General features: G+C 39.9%; 1 protein-coding gene across 13 annotated transcripts in view; it reads right to left on the bottom strand.

Annotated features, from left to right (window-relative positions):
• APBB2 (amyloid beta precursor protein binding family B member 2) overlaps positions 1–17,737 on the bottom strand; it is a 301,427-nt gene that overhangs the window by 153,464 nt on the left and 130,226 nt on the right. For all 13 annotated transcript variants that reach the window (XM_081154831.1, XM_081154835.1, XM_081154830.1 and 10 more), the window contains one exon: positions 9,357–9,425. In XM_081154831.1, coding sequence (XP_081010957.1) covers positions 9,357–9,375 — 19 coding nt within the window. In that variant the 5' untranslated portion in view covers positions 9,376–9,425. The remainder of the gene's footprint in view (positions 1–9,356; positions 9,426–17,737) is intronic.

Below are 17,737 nucleotides of genomic sequence, written 5' to 3' on the forward strand. Positions count from 1 at the left end.
TTCCATCCTGTTGCTCCCTCAGTTAACAAGAGTGTTGCTCAAAAATCTGCTGAGGCTCCAGCTTTCTTAATTAGCCTGAAAGGTCCCTTTTATTGAGACACCGTACACCCAACGTGATTTTTCTCAGCCATGTTTAGAAATGGTGTTCAGAATGCCTAGAAAAAGCACCCTCCCATTAGAGTGTTTCGCTAATGTCTTCATAAACATTTCTGACTTGGGCTTAGTGTTTGCACTAAACAGAAATTTTGGAGAAATGCTTTAATTGCTCAAGAACGAACACGCACGCGCACACAGACACACAGACACACACACAACTATTACTAATAGTGTAGCGTTGAGCCCATGGCTACAGACGTGTTGAGCCCCAGAGGAGTCTGAATATGTTCCACTGAATTAAAATACAGACTCAGTTGCTTCCAGTCACCATGTGCCCTTGCAGAACTCCTAGGCAACTATCTGACAGTTACATTTATCTCAAATATTGTTCACACCATCAGTGACTTAGTCCATGTATCTCTTGCTAGGAAGAAAGAGGGTTTCTCAGACTAGAAGGGAATAAAATTCATCAGCAAGAATTCCCGAGGTTTCACATTTCTCAGCCTATGAGGAATGACTGCTTTCTTATCTGATCCTTTGCCCTCCACAGAGACCTTAGTGAGTTCTCCACCAGCAGTGGGTGAGCCAAAGCACAGCTTCTAACATTCCTAAAATTGCATTGTAACAACTCCCTCTTCCTCCCCCAGGCAAAACAGGGACCTCCGGGCAAGGAGAGGAAGGCAAGAATGTTCCATTCAGGAGCTGAGAGGTATCTCTTTCTCTCATCAACTACGCAGGATGGGCAATTTTAGAAAAGAATCCTCGACTTATCCTAGAGTCTGTATGCTTCTAGGAAACAAGACGATGTCTGCAGGGTGCAGGCAGTGTCCATTTCTACAAGAGAATGACTACACAGCCCAGAGGCTGTAACCCAAAGTGGTTAGACGTTGGGCCCCACTCTTCAGAATTATGATTTATAAGAATTCCTGCTTACCCAGCACCCCACCTCAGCACTTGGGCTTCATTTTACAGGAACAGAGAATCTAGTGTGTTTCTCCCTTTCAAACAATACTTTGAGACTAAATTAAAAAAATTTTAATACTGTTTTGGCTACTACTACCATTTTACGGAAAACATATGTTTCCATTTATAATTCAACCTCACTCAAGTGTAGCATTTGTTATGAAAAGAGCCCATCTTGAACCTACACAAAGTTTTCCCTGAGACAAATACCCACAACACAGGCACACAAGGGAAAATTACATTTAGACTTTTGGGTGTTTAGAGTGACATTATTATGAGAAAGTTGGAAATCTGCTGGCTTTTTAAAAGGCATGGCAAGAACTTTCTGTGAGGCTATTTAATGATATCAGGTCCTACATTCTAGCAATGCTATTAGGGGAAAAAATTTTATTTACTTTGTTTATAACCATAAACACTTTCAGAAAGTACACCATCAAAATTTCTAGGTGATTTAATTTTTAAGTCGCTTCATATCCTGGATGTGACGGATCAAAACGTTTAGCCATGTTCCCGTTTGCCTTTTGCAGCCCATTGTCCTCCCTCTGCCCTTTGTAACCCTTATGCTTGCTAGAAACCACAGGGAGGGCTAAGTTAGAACAACAGGACCATCCTGTTATATAAAACAGCTCTGTATATGCTGTTTTCACTAAAGAGACTAAAGACAGTGTGAGTGTGTCTTAGATGTGAAATGATGGTACCATCTGAAAGCAAACTAAAGGCTCAGCTCTAGAACTAAGGCAGCCCAGGTAATCCTGTGAAGTTACAATTGTCTCCAGGAGATGATATATCTGCTAGGCAGTCATTTGGGCTCCAAAGGGTCATGAAGTAGAGGTTAGCAAAATCCTAGAAAGACCCAGGTTACAGGAGAAAGGCCCCCGAAAGTGAGAAGCAGTGGCCTGAGCCTAAGAGCACAGAACTCAGGGTCAGAGAGGTTCAAGCCCTGCCCATGATTCTCACTAGCCGAGTGGTCCAGGAAACCAGATGTTCAGTTTCCTTCTCTGAAAAATGGGGACAATAACAGTACCTGGTTGATGTGAGGATTAAAATGACAAATGCCAGCAGGACGTTTAGCATAGTACATGGCAATAAATGTGAGCAACCCTCCCCCCTTTTCTTCAAGTGACAGACGATAGCCCTGCCTACCAAGGCCCCCACATTAACCTCCCTATTCGATGTGCGCGATAGAAATGGTCTTGTTACAGAGACCCAGAGAGTAATAGACTAATAGGAAAGGGTAAAGAAATTGGGTCTAGAAGGATTTAATTATGAAAACAAAAAACATTCCTCAGGCTTAAGAGGAAGGAGATTTGTGTTTCTTTTTTTAAAAGAAAGAAAATCTTATCATCTCTTTAAACCTTCTAATATTTGGTTGTTTTCTTTGGAGTCAAAAAGCCTAACGATAAGTCCAAGCTCCTTAACATAACAGACGAGTTAAACTCCCGTTTCTTTACTGTGGATAATAGTGTCTACGCCTCAGCAAGCTTTGTTGTGGACTAGGAGAGAAGACTGTCAAGCATTTATCCTAATGCCCGGGATATTGCAAGAGCTCCGTCCACGTTAGGGCTTATTGTTATTTTACAGCTCCCTCCTTCCCCGCACACTTTGTCTCTGACTACCATGCCTCAGGCCAGCATTTATTCAGCACTTTCTTCCTGCCGGGCGCTGGGCTGGGAATGGGGAAATCAAGGCCCACGAAGCGCCTTCAGCCTTGTGGAAGAAAACACACAATGAAGTGACAGAAATCACCCACGGTGGGAGAGGGGAAGGTGCAAAGGAGTAAGCTGTCTTCCCACAGTAGGCTGGAGAGGACCTGAAGGTAAGAGAGGGCGGGCTACCATCTATGTCGTCTGAGCAAATCAAGACATGAAAGGAGAGGTGGTAAAGGGGGAGGGGAGGGTCAGGCAGAGAGTCCTACAAGGCCTGCTCCAAGAGTGTGGACTTGACCCCGAGGCAGAGAAGATCAAGCACTTCAGCAGCAGCCTGAAGAATGAATCCTAAAAAAAAAAGGAATGAATCTGAGGCCGAAGTGTGTGTACATGTGCATACACACACTTCGGCCTCAGATTCATTCCTTTTTTTTTTTTTAAGGATTCATTCTTAAAATCACCCACAGTGGGAGAGGGGTGCGGAAGGCATTTTTCCTCCAGCATAGTCTCCAAAAAAGGGAGGCTCTGATGAAAAGGCATTAATGAAGCAATGTAAATTAGGCAAGTGGAACATCAGTGGTCATCAGGGAAAGAGTAGAGAGGGGCAGACAAAAGGTGTGTCCCTAACCAAAGAGGCAGGCTGGTCCCACGTTCCTGCTCCGCTCGCTGGTATCAGAGCCTGACTGCCGCTCACTGATGGGGGCAGGCCCCAGGCATGGGGACAGCTGGAAGGTTACAGTCCAGTCCAGACATAGGGAGAGGACACAGTGGGCTAGAGAGACTTGGGTCTGGGGGAAGTCCTTCTCTCACACTGCCACAGTGCCGGCTCTGGTCATTCCTCTCTTGACCAGGGCATGAGGATGAAGTCTCCACTAGCTACCTGGATTTAGAGGTAAGGACTAGAAAGAACCAGGTGCACTGAGTGACTGTAAGGACACTGGTAGCTTCTGTCACATCAGCTTCAGGAGAATGGCAGAGGCGGGCAGAGGGTGACCTCTAGGAACTCCACTATGAACAAAGCATGGGAGAGAGAAAAGCAGCTGGAGCAGCCAAGGTCGGGGAAGAAATCTCTTTTCTAAAGAACAGTCTTAGCTATCTTTTATTATGGGCTGGAAAAGCAGAGGCCAGTAGAGAGGGGAAAGCAGAAACACAAAAGAGGGACAGGCCAAGAAGGAAGGGTCCAGGTGAGGAAAGGAGAGGAGGGGCCGCAGCAGATGTGGAAGAATCGGCCCTGCCCATGACACGGGACACTTCTTCACGTGAGAAGGAAGGTGCGGGAGTAAGAATGGGGACAGGCGCTATGTCACAACCGAGGAAAAGCAAAACTGATGGCCTCAATTTTCTCATGAAGATTAAGTCTTCCCCTGAAGGGAAGCAGTCTCAGGGAACCAGAGGAGATGGACTGAGCTTAGAAATAGTCACAAGGAAAAAACACAGGTTTAGTGACATTTAAAAACTTTTTTTTTTAATTTGATGGCATAAAAACAGACACATAGATCAATGGAACAGAATACAGAGGACCCAGAAAGAAGCCCATGCATATATGGTCAATTAATTTATCACAAAAGAGCCAAGAATATACAGTGGGGAAAGGAAAATCTCTTCAACAAGTGGTGCTGGGAAAAATGTACGACCACATGCAAAAAAAAAGAAACTGGAGCACTTTCTTACACCATACACGAAAATTAACTCAAAATGGATGAAAGACTTGAAAGTAAAACCTGAATCCATAAAATCCTAGAAGAAAAAGGGGGTAGGTTTCTTAACACATCTCGGCGATGATTTTTCTGGATTTGTACCAAAAGCAAAGGCAATGAAAACAAAATAAAATTGTGGGGACTACATCAAACTAAAAAGCTTTTGCTCAGCAAAGGAAACCATCAGCAAAATGAAAAGGCAACCTATGGAATGGGGGGGGGGGAGGAAAGAAATAGTCCCGGGGCGGGGGGTGTGATGAAGGGGTTAGGTGGAACCCTAAGGGCTGGGCCTCAGTGCAGAGGTGGCTCTGCCCCTGGGCTTCTGGAAGGTGGACAGGGCCCGTGATTTTGCCATCACCTTCACATCTACTCGTCACACTGATTTGTGTGTTACCTATGAAGATCCCACATCAATTCAACAGGATCGATTCCTATTGCAGAGCTAGGTATAAGTTCAGAGTTAAGAGTGTGACAGGAACTAATGTGACTGCTGCCGCCACTCTCCCGCACGAAGGAGAAACATCTATTATAGCCTGGCATGTATTTCCTCCCTTTCTGGTAAACACCTCAAAATTTCTCCTGAGGAATCAGCCTTCCTCGTTCAGCGCTTTTTTGTGTGTGCACCACTATGCCGGGGATACAGTTCTCACTGCTGAGGATACAGCAGTGAACAAAACTGACAAAATAAAAATACCTGCTCCCGTGGAACCTCATTCTAGGGATTCAGCCCCGTGTTTCAGGCAGAGATGACTCCAGCCCTTACTTCATGAGGCACAGAGCCCAGGCCCAGCCAATCAGAGTAGCGAGTCCCCATGGCTATGGTGACTGGTTCAAGGAAAAGTATGGGACCCACACAGAGCCGATCCGACAACTTCTGCCACAGTGATCAGAAGAGAAGTGCTCTCTTTTCTCTTCTTAGACTAGAAGATAGATGATCTTATTAGTATGTGGAATCTAAGGAACAAAATAAACTGATGAACAAAATAGATCCAGAGACCTAGAAGCATGGAACAGACTGACAAATCTCAGAGGGAAGGCAGGGGTGGGGGGTGGGGAGAGATTAACCTCAGAATTTATATGCATATATGCATAATCCATGGACAGACAATAGTGTGGGGAAGGCCTGTGGGGAGGGGTATCGGGGGAGGGGGTCAATGCGGGGGGGGGGGGACACATTTGTAATAGTTTCAACAATAAAGATTAAAAAAAAAAAAAAGCTTCAAGGAGTCACCATGGAAAGGAAACCTGCATCCTGCATAAGCAAGAACCGAACACATGGGCAGGCAGAGTCGAGACACAGAGAGGAGGTGAGCAGGCTACGGTGACCTTGTTGGAATCCCTGAAGGAAGCCCTGAAACATGACAGCCCAGGACTTCTAGGCTATTGAAGCCAATCAAAAATATTTTTTTCTTAAACCACTTGGAGCTGTTTTTCTCCTTTTTAGCAACTAAAAGAGCCTTAGTTAATATACAGAGTATTTTTTATGAAGCCTAAACAAAATGAGGTAAGCCAGGGTCATTTTAATTTTGTGGCTAACAAAGCTTTCCTCAAACCCATGGTCACAAAGATCCCAGCACCGAGCTGTAACCCCGTAACTCAGAGGGCATCCAAGCACAACCCCGTGCTGGAGCCTGTAGTTAAACCTGCTCCCCCTTCTCTGAGACCTCTAGCCTTCCGTCAAAGAAGAAATTTGTCAGTAATGACAGGAAACTCCTCTCTTCAATAACCCGCTGCTCCTTCTCTGCTCCCATGACATGCTTATAAAATTGGAAACTGACAAATGGGCCCAGGCTTGACAAATGGGCCCAGGGAAGCCCGATGTTGGCCCCACTCTTAAATGAGACTTCACATTGTCTTCATTTTTATTTTTCTGCTGTACAATTTTATTTCCACTGAGGAGTTAACAGCCAAACTTCTACCCTGAGGAATGCTGCCTTTTGAACTAGACCTCAAAGCACTGAGGAAATGAAATAAACTCAGACTTTTTTTCTTTTAGGAAGGGAAGGCAAAATAAAGCTGGTTTCCTGAAATTACTCATGAAAGTAAACTCTCAATGTTACAAAAATGATAAGAACTTCTCTACGAACAAAAGAGGCAAAGGTCATTAGGAGGCGGCGCTGGGTCAGACAGATCACAGGATTGGTACCTTGGGAGTTTCTAAACCAGGAAAGCAACTTCACACGCCTGATTCACAGGGCAGCTTCCCCAGGCTCTCCGAGATAAAGGGGTGATTTCAAGAGTAGGTCTAAACCACCCGAGGGTTTCCCATTCTCCATTCAACTTAATTGCCTGAGGGCTCACTCTGTTCAACATCCCAAGTGGAATTGAGGCGAGTTAACAAAGATGCACCAATTGCTTTCCTTTAAGAAGCTCAGTCAGCCCTGGCCGCTTTGGCTCAGTGGTTACAGCATCGGCCTGTGGACTGGTGGACTGGAGGGTCCCAGGTTCGATCCCGACCAAGGGCACGTACCTGTGCTGCCCTGGTGGGGTGCGTGCAGGAGGCAACCAATCAATGTGTCTCTCTCATATCAATGTTCCTCTCCCTCTCTCCCCCCACCCTCTCTCTCTCTCTCCCACCCCTTCTACTCTCTCTGAAAAGCAACGGAAAAAATATCCTCAGATAAAGATTTAAAAAAAAAAAAAGCAGCAGCTCAGTCAGATAGGGCAGCAAGAAAGATAACTGATTAAACAAACTCACAGTGGCTCAAGAAGACAGAGGGCCTATAAGAAGGTGCTAGGAATAAGGAGAGAGCTCCAGGGAAGGCTCCCTCCCAGACAACACCACACAACCAGCCGAACTGGGTCCTGAACGGTGGGTGGGGGTCCAGCCTCACACCTGGTGGGTGTGATGACTGAGGACTTGGGAAGCACAAATCAGAATATGTGGATTCAAATAAGAATCAAGACACTAGAAGGAGTCACCCTGGGATATGAACTGCTGATTCCAAGGATATTTTCTCTGCTCAAGTTCTGAGCGGTTTTCTTCGTTTCCAAGAGTCTTATGAGGATGAACGGGGCTTTTGTTTGTTTGTTTTTTAACAAAGCTCTGGATATTTATGGCCAGCTCTGATGAACAGAGTCAATGATCAAGCCTGGGAATACTGGTTTAGGTGAAAAGAAGTAGGTAAGCGATAACGTAATGACACAGGCTTTCCTGAATAAGCCAGCCTCAAGTCAATTCCAAAAGGGAAAAATATATTAACAATGAAAGAAGCCTTAAAATAGGGTAATTACTTGACTATGTCATAGCTAAGACCCATTTGTAAGAGACTCCTAAGTTGAATCTTGAAGTTTCAACAAGAATTTTCTAAGCAGAAAATGGTATGATTCTGGCATGTTTGTTTTTTGACTTTCAGTAGTCACAGCTCTTAAGAGTTGGAAAATGGGATTAAGGCATACCTTATCCCATTTATTGGTCCAGACTCTCCCTTACTAGCTGCCATTTGAATTTTCAAATTTAAAAAAAGGCTGGAATATGATATTCCACTGAAATAAGAATATTGCTTTCTTGGCAAAATGTGTTATATCCTATACCAATGCATGATAGCAGCTCTTACTTAAATAAATAAATAAATAAGTACATAAATATAAAATCTATGTGGATAAGAGTTTCATTATCTCTTATATAACTACCAAGGAATAACGCAGGCTGAGTACCAACAGAAAGAACAACTAGGTCAGCATAACAAAATATAGTTGCCATAAGAAATTTCTACATGTTATTTGACTAGTTCACCTCTATTTAGAGGAAAACACATCATTTCATATATTTGCCAGCTTTGTTCCTAAAATGTTTCCACACTAAGTCTATCTTGCAATGTAATAAAAAATTTTAAATGCTAAACAATTCCTAAAAGGATTTATTCTCAACATTTAAAATGTATTTTCAAAAGAACATATATATTTGCCTTGATTTTCAAAATTAACATACCTATTCAAATATGTATTTACAAAGAAAACCTACTCCCTGCCCCCAAAATTTCAAAGTATAAATTAGATGTCCTCTAAGAATCACTTCTAAGTTTCTAATTTTTCTTAGGTGTGTCATACTGGTTTTGGCAGACATTTATAAATAGGATATTCCTGCTACTCATATACCTCTACTGAGCTTAGTGTTTATTTTACTGTTTTCTTTTAGTTCTCTGTTGAAATGTAACATGCAATGTTATATAAAGCAAATAAAGGGCTTGGGCGCACTTAATGAGTTTAATTTAAAATTTAGGGACATTAATATCTTTTTGTCCATGGTTAAAATCTAGTCCTTTAAAAACTCCAGATTTTCTGAGGGGTATGTGTCCTAACAAACATGGAATCCATCCAGACGTATCTGCCACTTGCAGTCCTCTACTACGTGTAATTCCAAACGTTACTGCCGTTGCCTTTTCCTTATTATATTACTGTGAGGCTAAGAATTAAATCCCACACCATCTTGTGTGGAGACTAGCATCTATCATGTCACAAAGAAAGGAACATACAATAAAATTAAGGTGATTTTTCTTAGGGCCTGAAATTAATCAGCCCTAAATCCAAGGAGAATACTGACTTAGGAAAGTCTGTTCTAGACAAACCCCACAGTGGCTAAGATGCTGTTTTACAAAGACTCACTACGAATAGCTCCTTTGTTCATATTTAACAGTTCACAGGCTATAATGTGCAAGGTTAGCTGGCAAAACCTGATAGTTTCAACTTCTCATTATAGTCAACTAGAATATTTTCACATTATGGTATTCGCACACTTGTGCAATTATTACATTAATACAGTTAAGTCCAATGGATTCTTCTATATTAAAGATTCATTTTTCAATTACATTAGTGAAAAACAATGAAAACCCAAAACATGTTATTTTAGCAAATCATACGTTTAACATCAGAACAATCATCTATCATACATATTTGGTAAAGTTTTAATATTCAACTGCTTCTCCACATTGAAACATGTGAAAGTGTGTCTGACCTGGAAGTACTTCTGACATGGATCGCGGGACGTCAGCAATGGTGCAGGAAATGGGTTATAATTTGAAATCTGAAAAGAGGGATCATTTGAGAAATTAAAACCCCACAGAACAAAGCATGTAAGGAAAAAAGCATATCACTGAAAATCTTTCCAAAGCTGTTTAAAATGTTAAACAAATTTGGGCAGATAATGCCCAATTTTTTCTTTATTTATAGTTGCTTATACCACTTTTGACTAAAATTTGAATTCCTGCTTAGCCACATTTCCCACAAACATTTGAGATTTTTTTTTTCCTATTCCAGGCTTATCTATGTATCTACCTATGTATCTATTTATCTATAATCTATCTAAAGTTTCCAATGCTTTTCTCATTAAAAACACACAATTCAGAAGCCAAAAGGAAAAAAACTGGTACATTTCACCATATAAAATTTTAAACCATCTGTTTAGAAAAAAATTAGAGACTATAAACACAGTGAAGTCAAAAAACAAACTGGAAAAACACACACACCAAAAATGACACAAAAAAGGTAATTTCCTTTACATAGAAATAACTCCTTGAAATTATTAGGAAAAGTATGAGTAAGCCTACAGGAAAATGCTCGAAGGATAAGTCCCAGGAGAAACACAAGTGTCCAGTAAATCTGTAAATAACTAACCTCACTTAAAACTAAAGAAAATGTGAATTTAAATAATAATGACTTACTGGTTTTCCTATATGAGTCTGTCAAGATTAAGAGGCTTGATAACACATAACCTAAGGCAAGGACACTGGAAATACGAATTATTAAACCTTGCTGGTGAGAGTAAAAATTAACAAAACTCTTTGAAAGGCCATTTAGAAGTATCTGAGCAAATTAAAAATATATGGACCCCATTGTCCAGCAATTCCATTTCTAAGAATTTACTTTATACATAAACTCACATGGACTCTATTGTTCTAAAAGCAAACGATCAGTAGCAACCTAACTGTTCTTCAGTGGCCAGCTGGCTCATTAAATTATGATACCTCCATATAACGGAGTTCTGTGCCACCAGTAGGAAAAATGAAGCAGATCTATGTGAGCTGATGTAAAAGGCTTTTAGACACATGAGGTGAACGACATGCATAGCATAGCATGACTGAATTTGAGTAAATTCCTTAAAGGTACACACACTCTTGCATTTACATAGTACATTTCGTAAAGGAATATTAAAGAACTAAATACTACGGTGGTAAGCTGCCAGTTTACCAAATTAGATGCCTAATAAGGAAAACTGAAAACAGACCTTGTTTTCAATGAGTTGCTATCAGCAATGTCACTTAGAATGATAATCTGTCTTATTAATTCAAAGGCGGATACTGCAGTGATTCCATTTATATAAAGTACAAAAACAGGAAAAACTTATCTATGTCAGGATAATGGTTTACTCTGGAGGGCAAGAAAGGGGGAGAAAGCAAGAGGGCAGCCTCTGGGACGTTGTGGTCGTAATGTTCTGATTCTTGCTCTGGGTGTGAAAATTCAGCAAGCTGTACCCTCATGTCCACATTTCTGTATGTTTATTACACTTCCAAGAAATGTTAAAACAAAGAGTCAAATGCTAGAGGTTTACTGAAGCATTATTCAAATGGAGAAACTTTATACAGGGGTAGGTTTACAGTTGTAATACAAATAAATACAATAAGTGTTAAATAATAATTCAAGAATAAACTATGTGTTTCACATACTCACCACTGCAAATCTACTTTTGCTCACCCCTGTATTTGCAAACATTAAATTCTAAGCTAACCTTTCCAAACTAGTAACCTTTAATGAGTATTACTTCCAACTTTATGATTCAGATAATGACCTGACAACCTGGTCTTCTGGCCCACAATTCATTTTTAATCATATTTTCACATATTGCGGGTATGGCTCCAATACTGCTCTGCTATAATTAAAAAGATGGGTTTATTTTTAACTGTCCTGAAGCAGAAAAAGATGTTTCCTCTATCTCCTTTGCTTGTTGCCCTAAGCCTTTTTCAGCCCTTAAAAGTATTTCTCAATTCAATTTTCCTTTCTTCTAGTTTTTGTCTTTAGTGTGCCTTAAGTTATAAGCAGAGACAGATGTGAGGTGATAGGTATTTCAAGAAAATGAATAGCAATCGAGTAGAAGAAAGCTAAGAAAAGGCATACTTACAGGAGTATTTTGACAAGGCATAAACAAAACCTAAAAATTGGCATACTTTTTAGTATGCATAATCCTTAAAATATTCCTTTTTCCCCCAACACAAAACAAACTCCAGCCTCTACAAAGTTACAAACTGGACAATCTGCTAATCATTTCATATTTTAAATGGCCCTGAGGTATTATTAGCTGACCAATATTTATTCCATACTTGCCATGGGCAGTGAATACTTCAATGAACAGAAAACACCTTCCCAACTCTCCTAAAACTTATAGTCGAGTCGGGGAGATGGCTATTAATCACAAAATTACTCAAATCAGTGTATCAGTTTATATGTTTCAGAGGAAAACAACTCAGTTCTGTGAGAAAATGTAACAAAGGAGCATGTACACTTTCCTGAGAAAGTGAAATTCAAGTAAATAATATTTAGTTTAGGTAAACACTTATTAAACCCGGCTGGGTGTGGCTCAGCGGTTGAGCATCGACCTAGGATCCAGGCAATTGGGGTTCGATTCCCGGTCAGGGCACATGCTGGGGTTGCGGGTTCGATCCCCAGTGGGGGGCATGCAGGAGGCAGCCCATCAATGCCTCTTTCATCACTGATGTTCCTATTTCTCTCTCTCCCTTTCCCTTCCTCTCTCTGAAATCAATAAAGATATATTTAAAAAATAAAAATAAAAGAATAATCTATAGCTATGCTGTCCGATATGGATGCCACTATGAGCAACAGGAAGCTACAGACATTTGAAAGGTGACTAATGCAATTGAGGAACTGAGTTTTTAACTTTAATTATAATGAACTTAAATATAATTTATAAACTAATACATGGGGAACATTTAAGTCAGTTTAGAACTTCCTGGGTAATGAATCTACTCTTCAACTATAAATTTTATGAAATCTAAACACAGATCAAGTGTTTCCAATGGACTTTCTGCCTCCTGGTTGACTGCTATGAGTGAAAACCACATGCTGGTTTTGGAGACTTTGCATTAAAAAGAAAAGTATCTCGTTAATAATTTTTAAATATTGATAACATGTTGAAATAATATTTTCAATATATTGAGTTAAATAAGACATTGTTAAAATTAATTTCATGCATTTCTTTTCTTTTTTTAAAGTGGGCACTAGAAAATTTCAAATTACATATGTGGCTCACATTGTATCTCATTTGGAGAAGTGCTGATCTAGATAATGCAGACAGATTCTGAAACTTTATCCTAATCAAAATATTGTCTACCTTTCCCATAAAAGCAAAGACAGACAGAAATGCTGGCTCAGCTGTAAAGCTAGAGAAGGTTGGCCGGCATTCAGAGCAAGCGCCTTTGCTTTCTGAAAAGTCACAGACTGAACACATCTGGGAAGCAGGGGAGGCCCTACAAGCCCCACATCAAGGATACAGTTGGGATTTTAAAACAAAGCTTAAAACTACATAAGTGAAGCAATCTAGCAACAACAGTTTCCTTTCTAGTAGCATTTTTGTGTCCTATTAATGAAAATCCATAATGCTTATATACCTTGTAATACTACTATTGGAGCTCAATAAAGGTCCAACAGGAGCGTCCCCAAGCAGAAATCGCGAAAGAACTATTAAACAAAAGAGTGAATAAATAAATTCAATGTCCACTTGTATTTTACTTCAGTATAAAAGGTTATCTAATTTTTTCCCATTGGATATCTGTATAAATTTGAAATTATATACATATATATTTAGTCAACTTATTATATGGTAGACCAATCCTCAATGTTCTTATTTTTGTCAATATAATATGATCCTGACCAAGAATGCTAAAGTAAATTATCTCACTATAATCATGCCCTTATGTTTTCCACTTGTATTACTGATTGTTCTTTTTATCATTAAATTTGTATCTTTATCTTTTTTCCTAATAGAGGGTACATTTCTTGAAGAAAGAGCTGCCTTACTTATTTTTATTTTATTTTTTATTGAGGTATAACTGACATAAAATTGTATTAGTTTCAGGTCTACAATATAATTAAATATTTGCATTTACTGCAAAATGATCACAGTAAGCCCAGTTAACATTCATCACCACACATAGTTACACAGCTTTTCTTCTTGTGATGAGAATGTTCTATGTACTTTAAAATGGTTCCAAAGAGAAACAAAAGGCATAAATAAAAATCAGACAAAGAATTTCAGTATACCTGTCTTCCCCAGATACAATTAAAAAGTCTAACAAATTCTTCTTCTCAACTTAGCTCGCTCTCTGCTCTGTCCACTCCCTCTTTGGATCTCTAGTACTTCACATGGGTCCGTAAGTCTGTCCCAGCCTGGGACACCTCTTCCAGATCTACCCCAGCTCCACCGTGCCAGAAAACACTGCTCCATTCACCACCACTCTCTTATCCAAAAACCTCCAGAACAAAGTTCCTTCAGCCATTGACAGTCTAATACTCAACTGATTCTAGAACCTCTCATTTACTCAAATCCTTCATTACCTTCAAATAGCTACTATTTTCCTGAAAACTCAGACCCAGTGCAATCCTATTAGACCCAACACACTCTTGCTGTACAAGTATTTTCTAACATCCCCTTTACTATCTTGAAGTTAAATTTGTAGATAACATAACCTATTTACACAATAAGTTCCAGAAAAGGAGAAATAAAAAGAGAAAGACATTTTGATTAAGCAAATTCTTGGGTCTGACAACACTAGTAGTCTCAACAAATGAACTGTGATCAGATTCTTGCATCTATGGGTAAAATCTCTGAGTGCAGCAGCTATAAATGCAAACAGAGGCATGTGTTGTGTTGTTAACACAGACATCATGATTTGCGTTGCTGTCAATAACATCAATTTCAAAATGCTGAACAACTCTAAGAAAAATTTAAAAATATTAAATATAATTATCTATTAATTAGAAGGAGTTTCTACTTCTGGAATATATAGTGTATATTAAAGCCATGAAAATATGTTTAGAACTTCTAGGCTCAGATAACTATAATCATGTTGTTCACCTACAAGAATATTTGGTAGGGTATTTGCAAGCTTTGCAGAGTAAGACATTCTTTGTTATACAGGGTTGTCTTGGGTATTGCAAGACACTTATCATCTCTGGTCTCCACCCCCAAAAATGCAAGTAATGGGTGATCTAGACACCTCCAACCCCCAACTTTTAAAAGTCTAACCTTGGCCCAGAGTTATCCCTTCCTCTCCTTAACCCATTCAACACTTAGGTCCTATATGATCCTGAACCAATACTCATTGTCTGAAGTGTCTTCCAACTACAAATTGTGGTTACCATCAACCTGACAGTCACTATGAGGATCAAATGAGATGTGACAGGTGGCTTACTTGCTTTGCTTAGTGCCTGGCAGATACCAAACATTCACTAATGCTAACTGCTATTACTATTGTTATAATTATTTTTTTCTTACAAACAAGACCTGTTTTCTTAATGAGGTTGTAAGCTTTCTGAAGAAAAGCAAAGTCTCCTGGAAACCTCCACACATTCACCGTAAGTATTCAATAAACGGTGGCGGTCTACACCCTTTGTCTTCTCTCCCTGGCCTGGCCTGCCATCTTGTAAAAATGTTTCACAAATGATAAGCTGAGTCCAAGAATGGAGCTAAGAACAGCAATTATAATGAAAACTTTCTGCCATTATTGAAAATCATTACTGTCACCTGCTGAGCAGAGAAAGGGCTGTCAAAACTGTCATCTTACCCTTGCTCTTGAAACTATACAGGGTTGTGTTAGTGGATAAATACTCTTAAAGTAGACATTGCATTCCAGGATTAGACCTGTCTCCTAATTCATACTGATGCAATCTCACTTTAAAGGTTTAAACGTTTTTCCCTGAAGAACTTAATTTCTATCCAGACCTATAAAACGGAGCAGCTGCATCAGATGAGCAGGTTTCCTTCCAGTACCCGCTCCACCTAACATTTATTGAGCACTTACTATGTGCCAGGCATTGTGCTATGTGGGAACTTTATAAGGATCATCTCGTTTATCACTTCCAATAACCTCATGAAAGAGGTACAATTATGACATCAATTTTACTAATGGGGAAACTGAGGCACAGAAGGTTAGGTAGGTAGGTAACCTGTCCAAGGTCACATGGGAGGCAAGCGACAACATGGGTATCAGGACCTACATCTCTTTGCCTCCAAAAAGCAGACTCATGACCACTACGCCATGTACGTGAGGACTCTTCCTCTTGAAGTCGACTCGCATTACCTGAATCAATTAATTCTGCAGGACAGTTCTCGCCACAGTGTTATTCTTTTGAAGTTTATATCCAACATCCTGCTACCCAGGTAAACTGTAAATAAAGGGGCTCTGTATTGCTGACAGGCAAAACCCAAGTCCTCTTTTTCCTTTTAGCTCAAGGCAGTAAAATGGAGTACAATTAAGAACAAATGTGTGAAATTTTAGCTCACTCTGGGAGTTCCAAAGTCAAAAAATAAAGCAAAACTCAAAAACAAACTTACTTTGAAAAATCCTTTAAATTGCCTACTTAGTACAATACACACAGTTTCCGTTAAACAGCTAAAGTGTGTGTGATTTTACAATGCATACCTAATGAGTATTTAGCAAGTATGTATATATGCAGATTTTTATTTCAGTGTTTTGTATTTCTGCAGAGAAGAGAGAGGTGTGGCCTATATTGCATTCTATGGGAATAAACTTGATTTTTAAAAAAACTTTTGAGATATAATTACTAGCAACAATTTCTTGCCATCTGCACACCTGGGTGCTGCATAGCTGCTGCTGCGAATCACTGTTCCGGAAGAGCCTAAATTTACCACTTATTATAACCTACAGTAGAGAGAGAAAAAGCAATAAAGGTGCAGGGCTCTAATCCTATCTCCAATGTCTGTATCTTGAGCAAGAACATTTAAGGAGTTGGATTTGTGACTCTAGCCCTTTACCTTCTGCTTTTTGTTGCTTTGTTCTTTTGTAACTGTCACTGCCCTTTTTTTTGGTTCGGTTTCTTACATTTGTTTTTCAATTACAGTTGACATTCTATTACTTCCAGGTGCACAACACAGTGACTAGACATTTACACACTTTATGAAGTGATCACCCCAATAAGTCTAGTACCCATCTGACACTATCCATATTATCTCGCTCTTCATATCACTTGATTCAGTTTTCTCAAAGCCAGATTTCAAAACCATTTTCTAAAACACTATCAAACAAAGACAAAGATTCATAGAAGGGAAAACTCTGTTTCCTGAAATGAAACCGAGGGGAAAAAACCAACAACTGGAACAGAAATATTTTCGAGATAGAGCAATAAATGTAAGTTTTTCCATTTATGAGTTACCATTATAACTCTTAACAAGGCATTTTTTAAATGAAGCAAAAGCTTGATCCCCACTTTTTGTATTTCAAAGGCATAACATCTGCAGTTTAGAAAAATAGCGATGTTTAATGCTTCTAAAAATGCTAGTTTAAAATATGCTGCTGGAGAGCTGTGTCCTAGCTCCCCTGCTCAGTAACTTTGTAGTCTCTTCCCACTGACTCAGACCTAGCTGTGTGACTTGCTTTGGTCAAAAGGCTGCAAATGAGATGACACAGAAGCTTGAAAAGCATGGTCTGTTTCCAGCCCCAGGCTGGCCTGCTGGAAGGATGTTGGAAACTTGGGTAGGAAACCTGAATCCTCTTGGCCAAGGCCATCTTAGACCATCAAACATACAGGAGAGCACTGCAAAGACCTGCACGCTGTACCCGCAGCTGACTGCAAGCACATGAGTGAACCCAGCAGAGACTGTAAGAATCACTCGGCCATCCTGTAGATACTAATGGCGATAGTTTAAGCCACTAACTGTGGAGGTGGCTCCTTATGCAGCATTATTGTGGCAATAGGTAAGTGATACAGTAACTATGCCCACAACTCCCGAAATGATATAATAGAAGAGCCACTGGGATTAAACCTGAATCAATGCGAGGGGAGGGTTGATGCTATGTGAGAAGGCCGCTGTAGGGTATTAAGTTTTGTTTCTTAACATTAAATGTCATTTTTTTCTTTTAAATTGAGGTAACAATTGTTAATAACATTATGTAAGTTTCAGGTGGGCAACATTATAATTCGATATCTGTATACGCTATAGCAGGCTCACCACCCGAAGTTTAGTTTCCATCTGTCACCATGTATTTGACCCCTTGACCCATTTCATCCTGCTCCCAACCCCTTCCCCTCTGCTAACCACCAATCTGCTGTCTCTGTCTACGAGTCTCTGGAAGTCAAGTTTTTTTT

The sequence above is a fragment of the Miniopterus schreibersii genome (genome assembly GCF_964146895.1).
Source record: "Miniopterus schreibersii genome assembly, chromosome: 1".
Lineage (NCBI taxonomy): Eukaryota > Metazoa > Chordata > Mammalia > Chiroptera > Miniopteridae > Miniopterus > Miniopterus schreibersii.